General features: G+C 42.0%; 1 protein-coding gene across 5 annotated transcripts; it reads left to right on the forward strand.

Moving 5' to 3' along the window:
* The first annotated feature begins 5 nt into the window (after positions 1-5).
* RSPRY1 (ring finger and SPRY domain containing 1) lies at positions 6-24,096 on the forward strand. Of its 5 annotated transcripts, none has more exons than XM_072117582.1 (16): positions 6-163; positions 268-369; positions 1,410-1,925; positions 4,427-4,479; positions 7,147-7,259; positions 8,278-8,404; positions 10,619-10,677; positions 12,200-12,266; positions 12,340-12,471; positions 12,550-12,665; positions 12,798-12,941; positions 13,235-13,346; positions 13,876-13,978; positions 16,659-16,811; positions 17,770-17,874; positions 22,774-24,096. In XM_072117582.1, the coding sequence occupies exons 3-16, from the start codon at positions 1,579-1,581 to the stop codon at positions 22,868-22,870; spliced, it is 1,728 nt and encodes a 575-aa protein (XP_071973683.1). In that variant the 5' UTR covers positions 6-163; positions 268-369; positions 1,410-1,578; the 3' UTR covers positions 22,871-24,096. The 5 variants fall into 5 exon arrangements, with proteins under 5 accessions (XP_071973683.1, XP_071973679.1, XP_071973680.1 ...); XM_072117578.1 differs by having other exon boundaries at positions 1,445-1,925; XM_072117579.1 differs by having other exon boundaries at positions 268-358.
* Positions 24,097-24,590: the final 494 nt, after the last annotated feature.

Consider the following 24,590-nt stretch of genomic DNA (forward strand, 5'->3'; position numbering starts at 1 on the left):
AGAACGCATCTTTTCCCAGAGAACGTTAGGGCAGGAGAATGTGAGCATGCGCAGAGAACACAACTCACTTCCCGGCTTGTCGTGTCACGATTGGTCTTGTCTTCAGCAACAGAGACAGGAGAAGGAAACAGGAAGTGCGTTATAGTGAGAGAGCCTTATAACGGTAAGAGGGTTGTATGTACATAGCACCTGCTGGTGAATGGGGGTGTGCGGGTGCAGCGGGACATGGCGAACGCCCGGCCCCCGTCATTGTTCTTTGTCCTGCAGATGCAGCGTGAGATGTAAGGAGGAAGACGCAGTGTGTGCACAGTACCTGGGGAGCTCCCATATGGCTGCCACCTCCACGGAAGCTTGAAGAGTAAGTGCCAGGTAAGGGTGGGCACCCTGCGCCCTCATGTTCCTTGTAGACTACCCCTGCGGCAGCACAGGCATTGCCCATGTCTCATGACATATCCATGCAGGTCATGTAAGGAGTCTGAGGAACTAAGTCTTCTTTATTTGCTGGTAACATAATGGACCCCACAAAGGAGCCAGACAAACCATTTATGCCCAATAAGGGCCGTTATGTCTCGGGCTCTGTAATTATAGGATTTTTGCACCTGTGATGATGCAGAAATGACTCAACTCACCCCACTGAATGCGGATCACACAGACTTGATGGTATAGATATACCAGTATATACAAGAATAAAGGCTGGTGCGGTGCCATTCCTAAGCCTAACAACACACAAACGTGCGCTGGTCATTGAGGTATAGCCTAATATTTGATGAAAATAGTCCCTACAGTATGGCACCCTTATGTATATAACGCTTGGAGTCCCTTCCCTTTTACATTGCTTGTTCCATTAAAAAAATCCAGCTACCACAGCTCATTTATGTGGTTTTAATCTAAACCTTGCAATTAATCTGGCTCTCCTCAATGAACCTACAAAAAATGCTTCCCTCTTGGTGTTGAATGATGGGTCCAGTATTAATTCCCATGCATGACAACATAATGAAGCTGCCGCTCAACCCCAAGGTGGAAGAACTGTCAACCTTTATCACCCCCACAACAGGTAGGATCTCCATGGTGCACGTAGATAAATTATGCCTAATAAAACAATAACAGGCTGAATTCCCTACCTTGGAAAGTTGTAAAAATATATCACACCACTCTCAAAAATAGCTATCACCACCAAGTAAAGGTCCAATGTCCCATAGAAATATGTTCTTCCTTAATTGTAATTTGCTTGGATTCCTTATAGTAATTTCTTTCATGTTCCTCAAAGTATAGGAAAGCCTATACTAATACTAGTTACAATGACAATAGCTTCTTGGTTGTTTATTCATAAAATGTACTTCAGTCATTTGCAGGCATTTGAGTGGATTTTTATAATACAGTACCATAAAAATTCTTCTGTTTTATTACAGTTCTAGTTGGAAGAACATCTTTTCATTTTTTTTAGATGAGTGTTGGAGACATGGATCCTTGTCCCAGATAATGTCGGACACCGGACATCCCAGCACTTCCAGATATAAGAGGAGGATGGAGAAAAGCCGGCTTCCTGATCATGCAGCTGCATCATGTACCACGTTCTAGATGATTGTACTCGCTTGGATTGCATTTTACACTAGCAGAGGCCTTGTACAAGGTTTTCTGTTGCACTTTGGGCACAATACAGTTCATTTAAATGAACATTCGGGGACCAGTACCATGGGGAACAATTGTGTATGCAGAGAAGATAGTGAGGGGGAGGACACTGTAGACTCACCCAGTCAGCAAACTGAGAACCGTATTGCACCTGCCAGTGAATCTAGAAACCGTCCAAGAGACCCAGTAAGACCTCCTCGAAGAGGAAGGGGACCACACGAGCCACGAAGAAAAAAGCCGAATGTAGATGGCCTGGTGCTGGATACTTTGGCTGTCATCAGGACTCTTGTTGACAAGTAAGTGGGGGGGTTTTATGTGGGTTTGTTCGCATCTTGCTTCTACTGTGGCGGCTGTTGTGTGGAGAGTCTGTTTTCTTAAGAGATTCAGGCTTTTGATTTATTGATACTCCTGGGATACCCATCTATTGTTCAGTCAATGTATTGGGGTCAGAACATTTAAAAAAATTGGTATAGTTACATTGTATTCTCCTTCAAGTAGATGGGATGGTGAAAAAGACCTTGCAGTCATCCATGTGCTGTCTGTTTTTATTTACTGCACCTTTAGAATCTCCTTTCATGTTTAAAGATAATCTACCAATAGCTATAAGGCAAATTACACTGAAAATACTCACCTACTCTCCTCTGCATCTTGATCCTGGCGCTGGTCTTCGCTAATCTTGTCACGCCAGGATAACCTGAAAAAGGGACTTGTTGGGGCTGCTAATTATTTTCGCCTCCCATGCCGGGAGAAGAAGGTGACGTCCCGCGAGAGGCGTGAACTCGCACTTCCTGCATGCCAGATACCTCTCTCTCCCGTGACACAGGAGGTCTGAATAATTGGCACCCCGATGCGCTGGACATCGCGTCCCCCACAGATTTAGACTTGCTTTTTAAAAGGCTCTTTTCCTAGGTGATCCCAGTGTGTTAAGATTTGTGAAGACCAATTCCAGGATCAAGATGAAGAGAAGAGTAAGTGAGTATTTTCAGTGTAAATTGCCTTATAGCTACAGGGAGATTTCCTTTAACATAAATCTACCATGAAAATCAAGCAGGATAAACCAGGGGTGCTTACACACAGATCCAGGCACTGTCTGTGTAAATGTTCTTCTTCTTAATAATCTTTATTTATATAGCAACATCAAATTCCGTAGTGCTTTACAGATTCTGGGGAACATGTACAAATAAAATAAGACATCTCGTAGTAATTATATGCGCAGAAGGCAGGCCCGCGAAAGAGGCTACTGGGGAGTGGAGTAGCTGCGAAGTGTAGCCTCATGTCTGGCTACTCCACGCCCCAGTAGCCGCTTTACAAAATTTACGTATTAGGGCGATAAAGTTTTCAAAAAGATAGCGGGGACATGAGGATTGGCTCTAAAAAGGGCTATCCTCACGTCCCATACATGCACCTACCACCCGTTCTACGTTTATAGGTAGAATCCTGGTGGTAGGTTCCCTTTAAGGTTCTGCAGAAGCGTGCATGTGTTCTAAAACCCTCTGTAACGCAAACAAATTGCAACGAAAGGTGCAATAGAGTAAACTGGTGGATGGAGGAACCTGGCTGTGAGGACAGTCACAATAATAGGCTTCATTTCAAGATTAAACTTTATAAAAGCTCCTAGGCTTGTGATTGTAACTTGTGGCAGGGCTTAAAGGGGTTGTCTCATTGGGAGCTTTAGTCACAGCTTCTAGCCACATTGCCAGCTACTTAATTCCCGGACAACCCCTTGTCATTTTATGAGCATATAAAGTTTCCCTAGATTGGAAACTACCCAAATGCACGAAAATAAGAATTGCAGCAATGTTTTATGTAATGTATGTAAGGCTTCAGACGAATCATCCTAACAAGGTTTTATCTGCAGATTGCGTTTTTGACCATCACTGACAACAGGTCGTCGGTGGGACTGCTAAAGATCCCTTGTCTTGCTTTATCAGGGCTGTGAGGAGGCGGTGTGGAGGGCTGTGAGAGGCAGTGCGGCCTGTGGTAGAGTTGGGTGTGGAGGGCTGTGAGGGGTTGCGTGGCCTGTGCTGGAGGGCTGTGAGGGGTTGCGTGGCCTGTGCTGGAGGGCTGTGAGGGGTTGCGTGGCCTGTGCTGGAGGGCTGTGAGGGGTTGCGTGGCCTGTGCTGGAGGGCTGTGAGGGGTTGCGTGGCCTGTGCTGGAGGGCTGTGAGGGGTTGCGCGGCCTGTGGTGGAGGGCTGTGAGGGGCGTGGCGCGGCCTGTGGCCTCTTTTGCTGTGAGGGGCGTGGCGCGGCCTGTGGCCTCTTTTGCTGTGAGGGGCGTGGCGGGTGGCCTTTTTTGCTGTGAGGGGCGTGGCGGACGGCCTGTAGCACGTGGCCTCTTTTGCTGTGAGGGGCGTGGCGGGCGGCCTGTAGCGCGTGGCCTCTTTTGCTGTGAGGGGCGTGGCGGGCGGCCTGTGGTGGAGTTGGGCGTGGAGGGCTGTGAGGGATGGCGCGGCCTGTGGTGGAGGGCTGTGACTGTGCGCACATTCACCTTGAATCCTCGCATGGTTTTTGCACATAACTACGAGAGAGCAGATGAAGTAGTCTTGGCACAACCCTCTTGACGTATCCAGCAGGGTGGAGGGGCACAATAAATCTCCCCCTTTGTATTTGTGCTGTAATGCAGATCCATCACAAATCTGACTGCTCGTAATCCTATCTCTTTGTTTTGTGCAGCATCTGGTCTTGTATTATCTCTGTAATATTTCTGATTCATAAATCATTTAGTGTTTCTATTGATGAATCTAAGTTACTGCATTTCCTTTCCGCATTGAGACTGTTCTTATACCATTGCCTTTCAGTGACCAGGAGCCCCCATATTCTATGATCACATTGCATGAAATGGCAGAAACAGGTACAGTATTTGTTTTGTTTTTCAAAACTCCCAAAATACATGCATCTGTTCCAGGAGTGTATACTCCATTTGTAAAACCTGAAATATATTTATAATGGTTACAATGTCATATATGATTCCATTTACTGTATTATTGCCTGACAAATGTCGTAGTGACGCATGGAACATTTCAAAGGCTTTCAAGTGGTGATGACCTAATATTTTAGTTAATAATAATTGAAGAGTTTAAGGATTGTATTGTGCAAACAACTTTTTTAACAGACAAAAATGTGTATACTCTTTTAACCCCTTCAAGACAAAGCTTTTTTTGCATTTCCGTTTGTCACTCGGCTCCCTCCACAAGTCGTAATGTCTTGATTATTTATTTTTGTTTGTTTACAAAGCTATATTCTGGCTTTTCACCCGGGAGTAATATTATATTTTTTAGTGGCACCATTTAATATTCTGTTTGCCATGCACCACCAGGAATAATTACCGTATATACCGGAGTTGAAAAAAGTCAATCCCTCCGATGCTCCCCATAGGTCGTCTCCTCTTCTATCCGGCCGTGGCAGGTTCGTGCAACGTAGTGGTGCACAGGCTCTCACGTCAGCCACTGCTGACATCAATATGTGCAGGCACACACAATATGATAGCAGCAGCAGCTGATGTCAGAGCATGTGCGCCGTGGCCGGATAGAAGAAGAGACCTGTGGGGAGTTTTAACTTTCTTTTTTTTTTTTTTTTTTTTTATTTGTTGGGTGTACTGGGCCATGGGATGGCCATGTACCGCGACTCGCTGCCTGGCTGGCTAAATACCAGGAGCATGGGCTGGCTTGCTATATATTGGGGGGAGGCTGGGACCAATGAGTTTCCCAACCTAGGCTTATACCCGTCAATAGATTTTCCCAGTTTTTTTTTTTTTTTTGTGGTAAAATTGGGTACCTTGGTGTATTTGGTTTGGCTTATACTCGAGTATATATGGTACTCGGAAAAAGGGGAGGAGTGGTTAGAATTTTTTTTTTTTTCCCCTATGGCTTTTGCACTACAGAACCAGAGATATAGGCAGTTAAAAACATAGTTGGAAATTTAAGCTGTAGATGGCATATTACGGTGCCCCTTATTTTTTTAACCTCCTGTATTTTCAGTTCTGTAGCTCAAAGAACAATGAGGAATCTGAATTTTTAGGTGTGTGTTTTCTACTATAGAACAGAAGATGGGGACTTCTGAAGTGACACTATCCCTTTTTCCATTAAACTTGACTCATTTCATGTGAAAATGTCATAGTTTCATGACTTTGGGGAGAATTTTTTTTTTTTTTTTAATAGGTGAACAGGTGAAATTTCACATAAGTGGGAATTCTAGAAGGGACATTTCATACCCTAGCTGAGGGGACTGGTAGTTTAGTGGGGTTAACCCCGGTGGCAGGTTCCCTTTAAAGGACACCTGTCATCAGGTCTCTGCCACTAGTCCTGTCACCTCTAACTGTTGGAGCAGCTCACAAGGATCCCATCCCAGCCTTTATCTAGTTATTTCCTACATGATTCATTGTAAAATCATCTATTCTTTATCATGTAAATGAGGCTGGTCACATGGTCAGAGGCAGTGATGTCACCCATGTTACCCCTCCCCCTGCTCATGTCTGTGTGTAATGTATAGTAAAGATGCTATATGTGTGCTGCATCTGCTGACATGCTGCATCCTCCTAATATACAGGTGAGAGACACAGACATCAGCTACACATGAATCTGACATGTTCTGCTGTAACATGGCTGCAGCCTGGAGCTGCTGTATCTCTCCTAAACACACACACATGCACACACAGGCTGCAGGGGGCGTGGCCACCAGCCCCAGGAAGCACATCATTATACAGCCTCACATCATTATACAGGCTGTCAGTCATGCACTGGGGGTGTGGCTGTGCCTCCCACTCATGAATAGAGTGGACAGCTTTAATATGCTAATGCTTCATTGGACATTTCACAGGTCATTTGCATACAGCTTTAGGACCTCATTGCTTAGGTTTACAGGCATGTAGAGGGACAATGAAGGGATAGAGGCAATGCTCTCTAATGGCAGTTTATGAAAATATAGTTAGTTTAGCGGGGTTATTTTGCATGACGGGTTCTCTTTAAACTTTTTGCCTCTGTAGCAAGATGTAAATTTGTTGTCGCAAAGTTGATTTTCTGGATAATGCCAAAACACTGTTAATCTGCTTCAGAACATACTGGCAATGAATTTTTGTTCCCAATTTCCCTTTAAAGTTTGTTTTTTGCACAGTTAAATAATTATTTGGTATGGTGTTCGCATCAATTGGATACTTTTGTTCTGCTGCTATATATGGTATTTGGTACAGCGGCTCTTACTGTTTATTTTATTCCCTTACTGAACATCCAACTAAGTTGTTCAACGCTGGTGAGAAGTCACTTCTCATGCATTCATTCTTAGTGGCTGGGCTGCTCTTGGACCTAATGTATTCCTGCTCACATTACAAGTCATGTGCCATTAGTGTCTGTCTAATATAAGGTTTACCCTCTGCCCGCCTGGCATATGTGGCTAACATGGTCACTGGCTGATGCGGAGCATATTTTAGAAGATACTGCCTGTATACAGCCTTGTGGTAATGTGTGCGGCTGCTGTCGTATAATGTTCTTCATTTGTGCTCTTGCTCTCTGGTTTCCTTTAATAGATAGTGGCTGGCTGGATGTGGTGCAGTCCCTCATTAGAGTCATTCCATTAGAAGATCCTTTGGGTCCAGCTGTCATTACATTGCTACTAGATGAATGTCCGCTGCCAACAAAAGTAAGTGTTATCCTGTTATTGTCAGCACTAAATTGTACTGTAATGATGATAAAACCTGTACAGGGACACAAGTGAATGCCAATAGCGATGCAGCAAATTAAGTCATTGGTTAGTTGGAAGTGTAGGGCAGCTGGGAGGGCTAAGGGAAAATATATATATATATAATTTTTTTTTTTTTTTTTTTTTTTTTTTTTTTTTTTTTTTACATATTTTTTTTGATCATTAACAAAAAATTTTTATGACGGTATAGAGGTTCCTTAAATGGGAAACCTAAATGGAAAAGTGCACAAAGACAAAGGGTAAAAAAAAATTGCCAGCAAAAACCTGGAAGCTAGAAGTTAATGCTTATTCATTTTTGGCATGTCTGAAGTGAACATCGGGTATGACAAGCAGCATAGTCATGAGCATAGAACTAGGAGGTGTACATTTTGGCCACGGGGTCTAGGTTGGCCAGACCTCCGGAGACACGCCTGACCTTGGGTTTGTTGCACAGTGGAAGGAAAAAAGATAGATGTCGCATGTCCTACACCCCCACAACAGCTTATAACCAGAGAATGAAAAAAGGAAGCAGCCGGCTCTGTTCTCTGTGTCATGTCAGATCAGTGTACTGCATTCCAATAAGAGGTAATCTACCTCTTCCCTCTACCCAGAGAATGGAGCCGTTCTGTGTTTATCCGCTGTTCCAGCCATTCTAATGCTGATGACCTATCCACTGGATAGGTTGTCCATATGTGTAGCCATGAAAACCAATATAACCGCAGTCTTGGTTTTTGTATTGAGGAAGAATAGGATGACAAGCAGGAACTATATAAAAAAAGAAATTTTGTGCTTTTTGTAGTTTCTACCAGTGTTCTGCTTTAATGACAATTTATAGATAAAAACAAACTCGTTACCCTGGGAGACTGCTGTGGTCTGATGACTCTTACCAGTTGCCATGATGCCGGAAGGCCACTTATTATTTAAAAAACTCTGTTCACTTAGATTTGCAATAGTACAGTTTAAGAATTGTATTTTACAGGACGCCCTGCAGAAACTGACAGAGAAATTAAATTTAAGTGGGGCCTCGGCAATCCAAGATGCCAGTAATCCTGCCAAACACCGTAACACAACCGCTGTTCTAGGATGCTTGGCTGAGAAATTGGCAGGTGAGTGTTAGGTTCTACCTTCTCCACTGAATATAAGATTTACTACATTGCCATATTTGTAATGATGCATACAAAGCTAAGAATGCAGAAAATGGTGAAAACCGTTCAGAAAAATGTCTTGTACTTGCACTAAAGTAAGGTCATTACAAAAAAATGTATACTGCCAAAAATAAGCTTTGTGAAAAAAAAAAAAAGTAATGCCCCACAAAACAGCGTCTTCAGGAAATCTACCATCAAAACAAAGCATGATTCACCAGGGACACTTACTCGCAGATCCAGGCACCGTGACTGTGGTAATCTTATTTATCTATGGCTTTCTTCTAAAATAAACATTTCAGTTATGCTAATTAGATTGTTTCTAGAGCCCCTTTGTGCTGAACACCCTCCTTCAGCCTGCTGTGATCTCACATAATACGGGGGGAGTGCTCCTTGCAGACTGTAATGGCCTCCGAAGCTACAGCATGTAAGGGCTCTGGTAACCCTGCTGCCTGATGTTCATTTTAGTAGGAAGAAAGCCATGGATTACAAATATAAAAAGGATTACCACAGTCATGGGTGCCTGTATCTAGAAGTAAGTGTCCCTGGTTTATCACACTTTATTTTGATTATAGATTTCCTTTAAAGGAGTAAAAAATGGATGTACACTGCATTCTAACCCTGGGATATATTGCGCTGTAGTTGATTTATACAAAAGTAAGCTGTAAAGTCTTTGTGCTACCTGTGCTTCAGTGTTTGGACCTGAATTCATTATCTGTGTTCCTCATGTATACAAGTGCTACTCAATAAATTAGTTCAATAATTCAATTAAAACAGTGAAACGTCTATATTATATAGAGTCGTTACAAACAGAGTAAACATTTTCCAGTGTTTCCTTGGCGTCTTAAAAGGTCCCTTAATCTGGTTCGGTAGGTGATTGTTGACAAGACAGATGTCCAGAAGGCAGTCATTAACAGGAGGGTAAGCCACAAAAGGTCCTTACTAAAGAAGCTGGCTGTTCAGAGTGCTATATCCAAGCATATTAATGGTAGGTAGGAAAAAGTGTGGTAGAAAAAGGTGCAGCTTTGATGAATTGTTAAGAAATGGCTATTCAAAAATTTGGGGTAGATTCACAAGCAGTGGACCGCTGCTGAAGCCACCACATACAAATGTATCTAGGACATGGGCTACAAGTGTCACATTCAATGTGTGAAGCCACCCCTGACCAATAGACAGCAACAGAAGTGTCTACCTGGGCCAAGAAGAAAAAGAACTGGACTGTTGCTCAATGCTCCAATGTGTTATTTTCTGATGAAAGTACATTTTCCATTTCATTTGGAAATCAAGGTCCCAAAGTTTGGAGGAAATAGAGAGGCACAATCCAAGCTGCTTATGGTCTAAGGTGAAGTTTTCTGATTGATTGAGAAGCACTTGTACATCTCCTTTTATAGAGAAGTGCTTAAAAGGAACCATGCACCACATTTTCAAAAATACAGCTAATGGCAGGTTCCTATAGAGCCATAGAAACTGTTACACCCTCCTTTTAGCTAAAAATTGTTTCCCACTGATCCCCTTAAAATCAGGGTTAGAAACTTTCCTGGTACCTAGGGATCTATAGAGCAAGTCTGGATTTGGTCTGATGTCATGTGGCCATGTGACATCATCACAGGTCCTTTAGCCTCTTGGCATTAGCAAACTGTACACCATGCACATATCTGGCCACACAAAAAAACACTGCATGGACTTCTCCTCCATGCAGGCTGCCATGATTTCATGCAATATGATTTGCTCTGATTTCATGGGGTATATGCTTGGTGTACAGTTTGCTAATATTGGAAATCTAAAGGACCTGCGATGATATCAACCTGGTCACATGACATTACTGCTGCATGGGGAGGAGCTGCTGGATTCAGCCCTAGGGGGCCACACCTACTTTGACCAGCTATAGATATCTCTGGATACCAGGTAAAATTATGAAGCAGAATATATGGGAGTCTGAGGGGAACTTTTTTTTGCTAAAAGAAGGGTGTCTGTTACAAGGGCTCTATAGGAGCTTGCCACTAGCAGTATTTGTGAAAATGTTACAGGTTCCCTTTAACTATGGGCCTGTTCCTGTGGCAGGAGTCAATATGTACCCTGAAGGCCAAGGTTGTGCACATGCTGTATGAACATTACATGTGCACCTTTTTAAGAAAAAAAAAATATTTAAAGCAATACATATATATTATTTTTGTATAGGTCCTGCTAGTATCTCACTGCTTGGCCCTGGGATTTTGGAATATTTGCTAGAAAGCTTGGTAAGTCTGCTAATAATTTCTACAGAGAAGTGTGAGGGTGACATAATTGATGTATAATAATGACGTGTGATGTTACTGAAATAGTCTTTGTATAACAGTTTTATTGTGGCATTGGTTATGTGCAGACTCTTATTTCAAGACTTTACTAAATGCAGCAACGTACACCCTTTTATAACTGCAACCCCTTTGCGCTCCGTGCCGTACATGTACGGTGAAGAGTTGTGGGGACTCTATGAAGAGGGGTCACAGGGTGAGCCCTCTTCATACACAGGTGGGTTTTGCTGTATTTTGCTCACGGGTATTAACTCTTCCGAAGCCGTTGACAGCATTTAAAAGATGGTGGCGCTTGGGCGATCATCACTCCCACGAACATCATCAGGAGGGCGCTGATCTGCCGAAGGCTGTCTGGTTTCTGCAGATTTGTTACAATCAGTGGCTCATTGTAATGAATACTGTGCATAAATGCCATCTACTGATGTACAGTAGTATTGCAGTATGTGGTAGGAACAATCAGACCATCTAGGGTTAATGTAAAAAAAAAAAGTTAATAATGTAATTAACCTAAAAGTTTAAATCCCCCCCCCCCTTTCCCTAGAACTGATATAAACCTATGAAAACGTAAAAATGGCAAACAAGTTAGGTATCATCACATATCAAAATATAAAAATGGTTATTGGCGGTGAACCCCTTAACAGAAAACGGCGCCCAAATGTAAAAACATTTATAAAAAGTGATCAAAATGTTGCAAAGTCCTCAAAATGGTAGCAATGAAAACATTAGCTCATTTTGCACAGCTCCGTACAACGAAGTCTGAAAAAGTTATTGGCGTTAGAAGATGGTGAAATAGAAGAGGTGTTATTTGGAGCGCACAGTAAGTCATAAAAACTGAGCCCACAAGAAAGTGACGGGTTTTGCCACATTTTGAATTTTTTTTTCCCAGTACACAGCATAGAATAATAAATTACGTCACTGAGAAGTAAAATTTGTTGCGCACAAAATAAGCCCTCACACAGCTCTGTACATGGGAAAAAATGAAAGGTTATGGAATTTTGAATTAAAGAGCGAGAAATAAGTGAAAAAAGCCTCTGTCCTTAAGGGGTTAATGACCGCAATATTAGGTTTTTGCAGTGGTTGTTGAGGGCACTTCTGCTGTAACACCTTTTGTGCAGTGTGGCAATGGAAGAAGGCTGCAGAACTTCTTATCCTGGTGATGACGGTATTTGGCTCTCCTCCTCTTTACATGCAGCAGGAAGTCTCTGACTGTGTGCAGCCAACACCTGCTTTTCTTGAAGAGCTATAGCACATTAACGCTAAATGCCCCTGGAACAGACATGCACAAACCTGCTTATGCTAAACTTGCTGAGGGCTACCTTTTCAATCTGTTGTCCCCAAACCTGCTGATATCTTCCCCCGGATCTGTTTTAAGGGAAAGCTTGGCAATAAACAATATGGCTGCCATTGCAGATTTTCAAGATTGCAAGGATGAAAATATTGTCATTGTGATTCTTCTTCTGTTCTCTAGAATTTCAGGTTTCATCCCATGGTCATTCTGTTTGCACTTATTGCACTGGAGAAGTTTTCACAAACAAGTAAGGACTGGTCTCCTGGTGGTGGGAGGTGGTGAATGTTATCACTTTTATCATCATTGACTTATTTTATTAGGTGAAAATAAAATGACTGTTTCCGAGTCTCAGATAAGCGATCGTCTCCTCCTGCTTGAGACGTGGACAAATAACGGTGATTTTCTGAAGCGTCAGGTGGGCTTCTGCGCCCAGTGGAGCTTAGACAATTTGTGTAAGTGTTTTATGTTGTAGCCACATTCACTCCCATCGCACAGTGTCATCCTGCATATGAATTCATTCTCTTTTGCAGTCCTAAAAGAAGGGAGACAACTGACCTATGAAAAGGCGGATTTATCCCCTATTAACGCGATGCTGAATAGCAATGATGTGAGCGAGTACCTCAAGATCTCCCCCTATGGGTTAGAGGTAAGAGCAAGTTCTAACAATGAACTGTTTGTATATTTTTAGAATATATGCTTGGGCTTTATACATCATTATTTTGCTACAACTGCAGTAAGCATGTGTGAAGGCCCTCTATGTGTTTCCACCTTCTTGTAGGCCCGGTGTGATGCTTCCTCCTTTGAGAGTGTCCGCTGTACCTTCTGTGTAGACTCTGGTGTTTGGTATTATGAAGTAACCGTGATTACCTCTGGAGTTATGCAGATAGGATGGGCGACCAAAGACAGTAAATTCCTCAATCATGTGAGTACTTTCCTGATATGGGTTACTCAGTAAATTACTGTTAATGCTACATTGGGTCTCATATGTTTAAAGAACTAGAGAAAATAAATTCTCTTTTATGGAGGCGTTATCTTGACTTGATGCCTCACTGTGAGTCCCATAGAGTCTCAAAGGGGTTTAGTACTTTTCAATAAAATTGACACCAGTGTACGGGGATGACGAAGGAGCCGCCAGTGTTCTTAATGTGGATAGTTTCTAGGGTACATGAGTCTGTATCGTATTATTGCTTTTCTTACAATCTCTTTTATCTGTAGGAAGGATATGGCATTGGGGATGATGAGTATTCATGTGCATATGATGGCTGCAGGCAGCTGATCTGGTATAACGCAAAGAGTAAAGCTCACCAACATCCATGCTGGAAAGAAGGTGGGAACCTTTATACAATAGCAGGCATAAGTCCAGCGTCGTGGAGAGGAGGAGGGTTGACCCTCTCCATAGAAATGCATCGGGTACGGGCCATAACACGGGGAAAGATAGCACATGTCCTATCTGTTCCCCGTGTACGGATTATTGCTGTCTATGGGGTGGGGGTGGGGGGCGTATGTATGGTAGTGTGAATGCAGCTTTAAACTATAACACATGTAAATGAAGTTAGTGATCTTTGTATTTTTTTTTCTCCCTGTATTATAGCAAACTTGTAGTCAAAACTGCATATTGATATGCAGTGACTTTAAAATAATAGATTTGTAAAAAGAGAGGCTTTCTCATGTATCTCACAAGGAGCTATGGGTGCCCTATTCAGGGATAAGCTCTAAGCGGGGGGGGGGGGGGGCTGGAGGGGACCACCTGTTTAACTCTTGATGTTACACTTACTGTTGTGTCCACTATTATCTCTTGGACATGTGTTCCTATACATCCCTTTTTTTAAATCTACTTTATGTGGTCTGTCTTGCAGGAGATACGGTTGGCTTTTTATTGGATTTGCATAAAAAGTTGATGATATTTTCTCTTAACGGAAACCAACTTCCACCCGAAAAGCAAGTTTTCTCTTCCGCCACGTAAGTGCTTTGCTTGCTACATGTGTTTGGATCTGTGTGATTTGTGTGCTTTTATTATATCCTCTTTGGAAATTTTGTCCTAAACAAATTTGTACAACAATCACAATGGGATAAAAAATATTGTAAGTAATGGAATAGCATGTATTCCTGAGTACAGAATATTGAGAATGAATCCTGGTTTTCAATGGCACTTTAAATCCTCTTTCACATGAGCGTATGCTTGCCCGGACCGTAACCATCCTGAGAAATGTGTGCAGTCCATAGGATTGATACAACATGGGGGCCCTTTTCCACAGACTGCAAATGTAAAGCTAGCGCCCAGGGACAGGCCTCAGCCTGAATTCATTTCCGTGAAACGCATGTGATCGGTAACCAACACTTGGTGTCTTGTATTGTTTAAATGTAATGTCATGTGCTGGCTACTGATCCCCGGAAATGCATATGCAATCTGGTCGAGGCCCGTCCTTCCAAATGCAATGCTAGCGCCACGTGTGAACGTGCCCTTAATAGATATGGGGTGGCGGAGCGCTGTACTTTATACATGAAGTTTAAAACGCTAGTCTTGATAAATTCCCCATACTGTGTCATACTACGTAACTAGGTTAGAATCCTAGGACTTGAATAAACTCAAAATTTTTTGATGAAAAGGTAGATTCCTTTATTTACCCAGGTTCAAGTGACAGTTTAGCTCCAAACTCCCTTTTTGACGCTGCTTTTGCAACAAAAATTTTGGATTACTAATACATCGGCCCAGATTTATTGATGACTCTATTTTATTAATGCTAATATTCTGGGCACATAACTGCTTGCACATGTATTTATGAAGCGTTTGCGCCACTTTTGTGTTGCAGATGCACTGTATCCGCCATAACACAACTGTGCATCTAAAGCGGCGTTGCAGTGTGCATTCACACCGACCACCATAATTATGTCAGCAAGTGTGGCGCACGCCTGTTAAACTGAACACACCAGAAAAAAACTGGTGCACTCAATTTAGATTAAAGGGGTTGTTAGATGGTATAAAAAGCCCTCGGGTGGCCAGGATGGGGCAGGTTAAAAAACATAAAAATGTCCTTTCCTCTGCGGCACCCTCTGGCGTCCAGCCCTGCAATCTCTTTGGTCTGTGCCCCATGTAAACCCGCCTCCTCCCAGCCATCCCAGGAATTTTATTTTATACCCCAGGACAACCCCTTTAACAAAGACCGTGCAACAGTATTCTATAATCTGCCTCGCTCTGGATATGTATATGTGGATATAATGGCCCAGGTTTACTAATGTGCAAATACATGAAAAATACACATTTATAAATTAAGCATTAATACAGTGTACACATAATTTTCAATATACACATGACCATATAAAACATAATTTAGATATAAACATTTGCAGCATGTACAATATTTACACCCTACATGAATAAAATACACTTTCAATAAAGACTACAGCATCAGAGGAAAAGCTGCTGTGGAGCACAGGGAAGCATAGTGTCCCTGCACACCTCCTCCTCCCCTCCCCATCCCGTATATCTGCCTCTTTCTGTACACGAGTCTGGAGCAGGATCCCGGGAGGAAGCAGCAGCAGAGTGTTAGTGCAGACAGCTTGCAGCGTACTGTAAGATTACATCCCCCTAATACCGGCCCTGGCTAGAGCAAAAGAGATACTGCACTACTGCTGCATCAGGGGGTCTGCGGCCTCACTTTTCTTGTAGGCCCGGTCTCCGTCTTACCCTTTGTGATCGTTACGCCCCTATTTATTTCCCAGCATGCCAGTAAAATGAATAGTGGGGATAGAGAAGAAAGCGAGAAAATTGGAGCAGCACTTGTGTAGGTATCAAGTCGGGTGCAAGTCATCAAAAGCGGCTGATCCAGACGCATCGAAAGTTTACCAGAAAAATATAGTAGTTAAGCAGCTCTTTAAAAAAACGAAACTTTTTTTAAAGAGCTGCTTAACTACTATATTTTTTATTCCACCATGATTAAAAAAAAAGCGACATTTCGCCCTCTCTATGAAGGCATTATCAAGCTTCTTTTAAAGGGGTATTGTCGCCTGGGCATTCAAATTCATTAATCTGCCATATATAAACATTTCTTCATTAGATGTCATTGTAAAAAATTTACCTGTGTGAAGATAATTTCTCATAAATGTAGTCTTCTGGTCCCTTAGAAACAAGACTGTGTCCTTGGATACGGCCACCTCTGCTGGAGCAATTGCACAAAGAAACAAAAGGTTTTTGTTATGAAATGTCTGGGAGTTCTTGCAGGTCCCACAGCCGACCTGTGGTAATGATCGCTGAAGCAAGGTGGTCAGGTCGGGATGAATAGTGCATGTCTGGTCACCGCTACCAAAATGTGAGGTGGTCGTATCTGAGGAAGCTATCTTGTTTCTAAGGGACAACATGGCTACATTTATGAGAAATTATCTTCGCACAGGAACATTTTTTTTTAATAACATCCAATTGAAGAAATGTTTACATATGGAAAATGAATTCAATTAAATGTAAATGCCCACTTGGGAATAGCCCTTTAAGGAGTGCAGCTTATCTGCTATGTTTTTTTGGTGAATAGTGGGGATAGATCCTTCCAGATGCACAAAGCATGAGCTACAGAAGCGCTCTTCTATAACGAATCTTAAAATTGTGTTATACAACTTGCATCACTAAACCTTTTACACTCTGCTTCAGGTCTGGTTTTTTTGCTGCAGCAAGTTTTATGTCGTATCAGCAGTGCGAGTTTAATTTCGGAGCCAAGCCCTTTAAGTATCCTCCTGCAAATAAATTTAGCACTTTTAATGAATATGCCATCCTGGCTCCAGAAGAAAAGGTCATTTTGCCAAGGTAAGACATTTGAGTAATGAAAAAACATTAGGGAGGGGGGAGTCTGTTTTAGGGTTGTCTAATGGTGACTTTGATAGAAATAGACAACAATTTGGTTGTGGAACTTATTTCCCTTCCTCTCTATTGGAAGTGATGCCTCTGTAATTCATAATATGAATTTCATTTTTAGTCTACTGAAACAAGGGCAAAAGACTGCATTACATGTAGAGGTACAGCATAGCCACATAATATATCCTAAGATTTCTCAGCACATCAAATAAGGGGCTGATATAAAGTAAGAAAGAGGTTTACTCTCCTACGGTCACTGTTGATCTGTCACGTCAATGTGACCTCACTGCTGCAGATGGCGGTGATGTGCAAGGTCTAAAGAGTTAAGTATTAGTTGCTTTAGTTTCTTATTGGCTCTTGTTATTAGACAATTCTTTTACAATTACAGAAGTGCTAACCATTTTTCTTCAGTGGGCAAAGGGGGTTAAATGTATGGCAGAAATGTATTTCTCAAAGGATTAAAGGACCTACTCATTACTTCTAGGGTATATGGCAGAGTTTTTTTTTTTTTTTATTAATTCCTGGATAGATATATTTTGGAGAAATTAAGTGTATAAAAATATGTAAATGAGTCAGAGGTGCAGATCCTGATGTCACCTCAGCGCCTTGTGGGTCCACCATCTAAAATATGCCCACCCCAACCTACTGTATATTCACCTCATATTACATCCAGATTATCGCAGACAGCCAGTGACGTCAGTCAGCTGCCTGCAAAACTGCAGACAGACAGTTGCCATCACTGACTGTCTGTGATAACCAGAAGGAAGTAAGGGGTGGATATAGAGTAGTTGGGGGCATACATACGGTATTTTAGTGTACATGGGTTCTTATTATCTCATCTCAATTTACATAAGGAAATGTGCAGCTGATTATAATGTGCAAGTAATAAATGATTTCCTTTTTCATCCAGGCACAGACGCTTAGCACTGTTGAAACAAGTTAGCATACGTGAGAACTGTTGTACACTTTGCTGTGATGATGTGGCTGACACAGAACTTAAGCCTTGTGGACACAGGTCAGTCAGATATAAAAACTACTTTGTAAGGTGTTCAACAAATAGAAGCTACCATTTTTATTATGTGTCCCTGTGTGCAGAAAGGGGCACATAATAACAAGGGGTCTGTTGGACCACTCGCGCTCTGTCGCATGACCGGCCACGCATGACCGTTCTGCTCCATTATTCTCTATGGAGCTGACGGAGAGAGATCTCCATAGAGATTAATGGAGCAGAACGGTCATGCGCGGCCATCTGCTCCATTAGTCTGAGGAGTGGCAAGGGGTTGGTCGGACTCTCCATTTTCGCGATCTGCCGGGGTCTCATCACTGAGACCCCAACTGATCAGCAGGTGATGCCCTATCCCTTGGATAGGGCCTGACTTTAGTTTGTGGGAAAACCCCTTTAATGAGGGAAATAATCGCAATTACTGGTGGTTCTACAGAAAACTGGAGCCCTGGTAAATATCTGTCTCCTTTCATAGACTTGTCTTCTAAATTCAGTAAAGTGCAGCTTCATAGTATGGGACGTTAGTCCTGTGGTGAGAGTGGAACTCACAGCATCCTCGTATCTCTGACACGCTCTTATCATAGGTTTTTATCAGGAAAATGGCACCAACACCCGGGATTAAGCACATTTGTGAGCAAATGCTAAGTTGGCGCAGGTTTATAAACTAGAGCTACGGTAAATAGGCTAGCAGGATGCTATCTGCACATATGGGGTGGGCAGTAATATTTCAAAATTGTAGTTTTAGATAGTCCTAGGACCACTTTATGGTCGGACCTTTAGATTTAATTCATATATTTACAGTTGTTGCTTAAGAGGCAACACAGGAGGTCCTTGTGACCCGTTAAAATGTAACTTTTACTTCGATATTCCTTAAAAAGGATCACTATATAATCATATATATGAGCCTTGACATAAAGAGACACATTAAAAGAATATGGCGGATGTGGAGAAAATCTCAATTGATATAGTATACTGGTATGAAAGGCTGGTGGAACAGTGTGACTCGCTAAGGAGTGCTACTATACCGATATACTATCGGGATGGACAGTTGTGAAGTGATCGCTGAAAGCAGCTGTATACCTTTCTGCGGTGGTGTGTGCCGAATTGTCTCTATAGGATATACCTATTCACCTCTGGGGACTAGTATATTTACACACCACAAGCAATAGCATACTTGATTTTAAGCTAAATCACACCATCCACACAACACATTCATACATTGGTAGTCGTAGGCATATATTACTGGACTAATGGTCTCTGCAGCTCGACCCTAAGTCCTAAATGGGTCTCCAAATGAATCGCCATCAATTAAAATTAGGCTCAAGCAGCCCCCCCGACATGTTTCGCCATTGACATGGCGTCCTCAGGGGGTATCGGGGCTGAAATAGTGAGCTCTAGCGGTTCGTCCCATTCTTATCACTTCATGATATGATGTCATCGGGGGTGTGCGTCCTATTCACCTATCAGTAGACGATACGTCACCGAGTAGGAGGGACGGAATGTTCAACCTATCAATATCAAGTACGTCATCGAGTGAGGAGGAGGTAGGTGGGCGGGAATACCCAACCTACGAGTCCTCACTTCTGATTGGAGGATCTACGTGTCAGGGTGATAGTAACCCTTAGGATTCACTGCGCTTTTTTGGCGCAGGCGCGTGGACTTAGAAATGACTGAAGGTAAATTCTAGAGTTTCATACGCTTTATATGGCGCAGGTGCGTGGACTTAGAATGGCCGTGGTTGCCGACATTCCGAGGTAAGTAGATCGCTATCTCAGGATATTTGGATGTGTAAAGGTACCCACATTTGAGAGGAACAAATTTTTAGGAACAGCTTATGTGGGCTAATTGTTAATCGATTACTCGCCACTTACTGACCACTTGTATGGGCTACTTGACAATCGGTTGCTGAGCATAGTATCTTTATGTCTCTTTTTTTAGAGACCTAGAATATGATTTTAAAAAGTGGAAGGGAACGGTTTTGGCAAGAGTATCTTATATCAAGAGATACATATATCTAGGTTATTTTTCGACTATATCTAGAAAGATTTTTCAAGAGTTGTATAGAGTTGCATTTTGATTTAGATAAAAGGTGTAAAGGTAAAGCCTTCATTTAGGCCTAGGGGACTCAGGGCTTTGAGTCTATAAATCCACCTCGCCTCTAGTTGCATTAGGCGACGGTCAATGTTGCCTTTTCTCGGGCCGTTTTCCAGGGTATCGATTCCCCAAAAACGAATATGTTCCATGTCTCCATTATGTTTTAGGCGTATATGTTTGGCCAGTGAGGTATCTTTACCTGTACGGGTAGCACTGAGATGTGCTGAGATTCTCCTCCTAAATTCTTGTGTCGTCTTGCCGACGTAGAGTTTGGGACAGTTGCATTTCGCCACATAGACAACGTTAGTGGTTTTACAGTTGACAAACTTTTTTATCACATACTTTTGATTGTCAGGCGGGTTAGTAAAAGTCTTTGTTTTGGTAATATATTTACAAAAGGTACATGTTCCACAGGGATAGGAACCCTTTACAATGCTCTGTAACCAACTGCTGCCTTTAGATATCTGATCAGTTAGATGGCTGTGTACCAGACGATCCCTTAAATTGTTGCCTCTTCTATAGGTGATGCTAGGGAGAGGGGGTAAGACAGATTTTAAGTCACTGTCATTACTTAGAATTGGCCATAGCATTTTTAGAAATGTCATTACATCCTGTGAGTGTGCATCGTACGTGCCGATGCATCTCACTTGGTGTGAGTTTTTTTGTTCAAGATTTTTGTACAGCTTATACAAAAGATTTAGGGAAAGGGGATACCCTAAAAAAACGCTACACAGAGCATACCAAAGAGCTAAGACCACAAAGAGGGAAAAGCTCCTAACAAATAATCTTGAACAAAAAAACTCACACCAAGTGAGATGCATCGGCACGTACGATGCACACTCACAGGATGTAATGACATTTCTAAAAATGCTATGGCCAATTCTAAGTAATGACAGTGACTTAAAATCTGTCTTACCCCCTCTCCCTAGCATCACCTATAGAAGAGGCAACAATTTAAGGGATCGTCTGGTACACAGCCATCTAACTGATCAGATATCTAAAGGCAGCAGTTGGTTACAGAGCATTGTAAAGGGTTCCTATCCCTGTGGAACATGTACCTTTTGTAAATATATTACCAAAACAAAGACTTTTACTAACCCGCCTGACAATCAAAAGTATGTGATAAAAAAGTTTGTCAACTGTAAAACCACTAACGTTGTCTATGTGGCGAAATGCAACTGTCCCAAACTCTACGTCGGCAAGACGACACAAGAATTTAGGAGGAGAATCTCAGCACATCTCAGTGCTACCCGTACAGGTAAAGATACCTCACTGGCCAAACATATACGCCTAAAACATAATGGAGACATGGAACATATTCGTTTTTGGGGAATCGATACCCTGGAAAACGGCCCGAGAAAAGGCAACATTGACCGTCGCCTAATGCAACTAGAGGCGAGGTGGATTTATAGACTCAAAGCCCTGAGTCCCCTAGGCCTAAATGAAGGCTTTACCTTTACACCTTTTATCTAAATCAAAATGCAACTCTATACAACTCTTGAAAAATCTTTCTAGACATAGTCGAAAAATAACCTAGATATATGTATCTCTTGATATAAGATACTCTTGCCAAAACCGTTCCCTTCCACTTTTTAAAATCATATTCTAGGTCTCTAAAAAAAGAGACATAAAGATACTATGCTCAGCAACCGATTGTCAAGTAGCCCATACAAGTGGTCAGTAAGTGGCGAGTAATCGATTAACAATTAGCCCACATAAGCGGTTCCTAAAAATTTGTTCCTCTCAAATGTGGGTACCTTTACACATCCAAATATCCTGAGATAGCGATCTACTTACCTCGGAATGTCGGCAACCACGGCCATTCTAAGTCCACGCACCTGCGCCATATAAAGCGTATGAAACTCTAGAATTTACCTTCAGTCATTTCTAAGTCCACGCGCCTGCGCCAAAAAAGCGCAGTGAATCCTAAGGGTTACTATCACCCTGACACGTAGATCCTCCAATCAGAAGTGAGGACTCGTAGGTTGGGTATTCCCGCCCACCTACCTCCTCCTCACTCGATGACGTACTTGATATTGATAGGTTGAACATTCCGTCCCTCCTACTCGGTGACGTATCGTCTACTGATAGGTGAATAGGACGCACACCCCCGATGACATCATATCATGAAGTGATAAGAATGGGACGAACCGCTAGAGCTCACTATTTCAGCCCCGATACCCCCTGAGGACGCCATGTCAATGGCGAAACATGTCGGGGGGGCTGCTTGAGCCTAATTTTAATTGATGGCGATTCATTTGGAGACCCATTTAGGACTTAGGGTCGTGCTGCAGAGACCATTAGTCCAGTAATATATGCCTACGACTACCAATGTATGAATGTGTTGTGTGGATGGTGTGATTTAGCTTAAAATCAAGTATGCTATTGCTTGTGGTGTGTAAATATACTAGTCCCCAGAGGTGAATAGGTATATCCTATAGAGACAATTCGGCACACACCACCGCAGAAAGGTATACAGCTGCTTTCAGCGATCACTTCACAACTGTCCATCCCGATAGTATATCGGTATAGTAGCACTCCTTAGCGAGTCACACTGTTCCACCAGCCTTTCATACCAGTATACTATATCAATTGAGATTTTCTCCACATCCGCCATATTCTTTTAATGTGTCTCTTTATGTCAAGGCTCATATATATGATTATATAGTGATCCTTTTTAAGGAATATCGAAGTAAAAGTTACATTTTAACGGGTCACAAGGACCTCCTGTGTTGCCTCTTAAGCAACAACTGTAAATATAGGCAGTAATATTTGGTACACAAAGGGCTATAATGGAAATTCTTCTATCGTTCCTAGTGATCTCTGCATGGAATGTGCTCTTCAGCTGGAGACTTGTCCATTATGTCGACAAGAGATAAAGACTCGAGTCCGCCAAATTTCTCACATCTCTTGACCTCTGGAGGAATCGCAAGAAGATTTTCTTTGTGTTTTTTTTTTTTTTTTTTTAAAGAACGAGACACTGTTAAAATAGCAGACATTTGCAAGTATTTTGTATTTGCTTCAGATGAGCCAAAATGGCCATATCCTCTACCAGTGTGTAAGTGACCAGAAGCTCCGTTCATAAACTCAAGCTCAACAGAACATCTGCTGGCAAACACAGTAGATGCCATCGCGTGGGACACATCCAGCATATGAGCATTTGCACGATGATGGGGAAATACATTTATCCCTTATGGTACTAATCTATCACATCTGGGATATTCCGTTCCATTTTGGCAGTAACTCCACCCAATCCAGCCCTTGTTGGATCGCCACGACCTTTATTGACTTGGCTGCAGTAACCTTATCGAGCAAGCGGGCACCTGAAATGCTGTTTTGCTCCATTTCACTTTGGAAAAAGGGTTTGCACTATAGTTATACATCAATGTATTTGCAGAAACTGTAACTAATTGTACCATACTGCAAAATGTCTATTTTTGCCAGACAAATACAGTATTTGAGCATTGTTTTCTATTCATGTGGCCTTCTGCTGGTCAGTCATTTTCTTTATATAATGTGGATTGCGAGTAATTGTGATTTATGTCAACCTTTTTAGGGCTTAATTTATATTCCAAAGAATATTTGGTTAAGATACAGGATTAATGCAGTATGGTGGTGTAAACGTAAAGAGTTTTGTAATGTGTACACGGCAGTGATTTACAGAACTGGAAAGTCTTTTACTATGTTTATAATTTGATATGACCTGGTGGACCATTCTGGTCAAGATGACCAACCTTCTGTGTGCCAGCTGTTGGCAAACTACATCTCCACCACCAGAGGTAGTAAGTGGTTCTTAATTGCAAAGAATTGTCTGGTAGGGGGAAAGAGTGGACTATTCACATACCTTTATCACTGGTTTAAGAAAAATGAGGACTGATTGCATAATTGTTTCTTCACTTTAAGGTAAGATAGTAATAAAGGTATGTGCGTCCTACTAGTCCCTATAACTTTTATATATCATTCCGAAGATGATTGACTGACTACCTTTTGAAATGTTTGTATAGATGAATGTTCTGTAAATGGAGAGCTCCTGGAATTTAATAATGTTGTAACCAAGTACATGTTGTACCAGAGCTCTTAAGCTTGGCCCTGTTAATATAAGTGGACGAATGTCAAGTAAAGATTTTACAAAGACTTTAAGTAGTTCGCAGAACCATTATTTCTATTAACAAGAAGACTAGAACATGCAGTTGTCTGATCCCAACCCTTACTTAACTATATTGTCTGTGCTGAGCTTAGCAGGGACTCCTTACATCATATATCACTGATGCCATCTACAGCCGTGTGGCGAGTATGTCACAGACTGACCACAGCAGAATCTATAGCTACTATTAAAGCGTAACTAAAGTTATCGTGATTTTACAAAATTATTATATGATTTCCCCCTTTTGGAAAGAAAAGGACAAGCAGCACAAAGTAGGCATTGTTCTGCTCGTTTTCAGAGTTATGGCATTTTCTGTTCCGAAAGTGTTTTTGACAAAAAATTTTCCTCACCAGAGGTGAAGTGGATGGGTACTGAGTGCAATACGATACCCGGAAAAGTATCACTTGAAGTCGATTCCGATATGATACTTCCAAGAAAAGAAAGTGTTATCTGAATGTTTAGGGTAGGGTCACATGGGGCGTTTACATTG

The sequence above is a fragment of the Engystomops pustulosus genome, chromosome 7, assembly GCF_040894005.1.
Source record: "Engystomops pustulosus chromosome 7, aEngPut4.maternal, whole genome shotgun sequence".
Classification (NCBI taxonomy): Eukaryota; Metazoa; Chordata; class Amphibia; order Anura; family Leptodactylidae; genus Engystomops; species Engystomops pustulosus.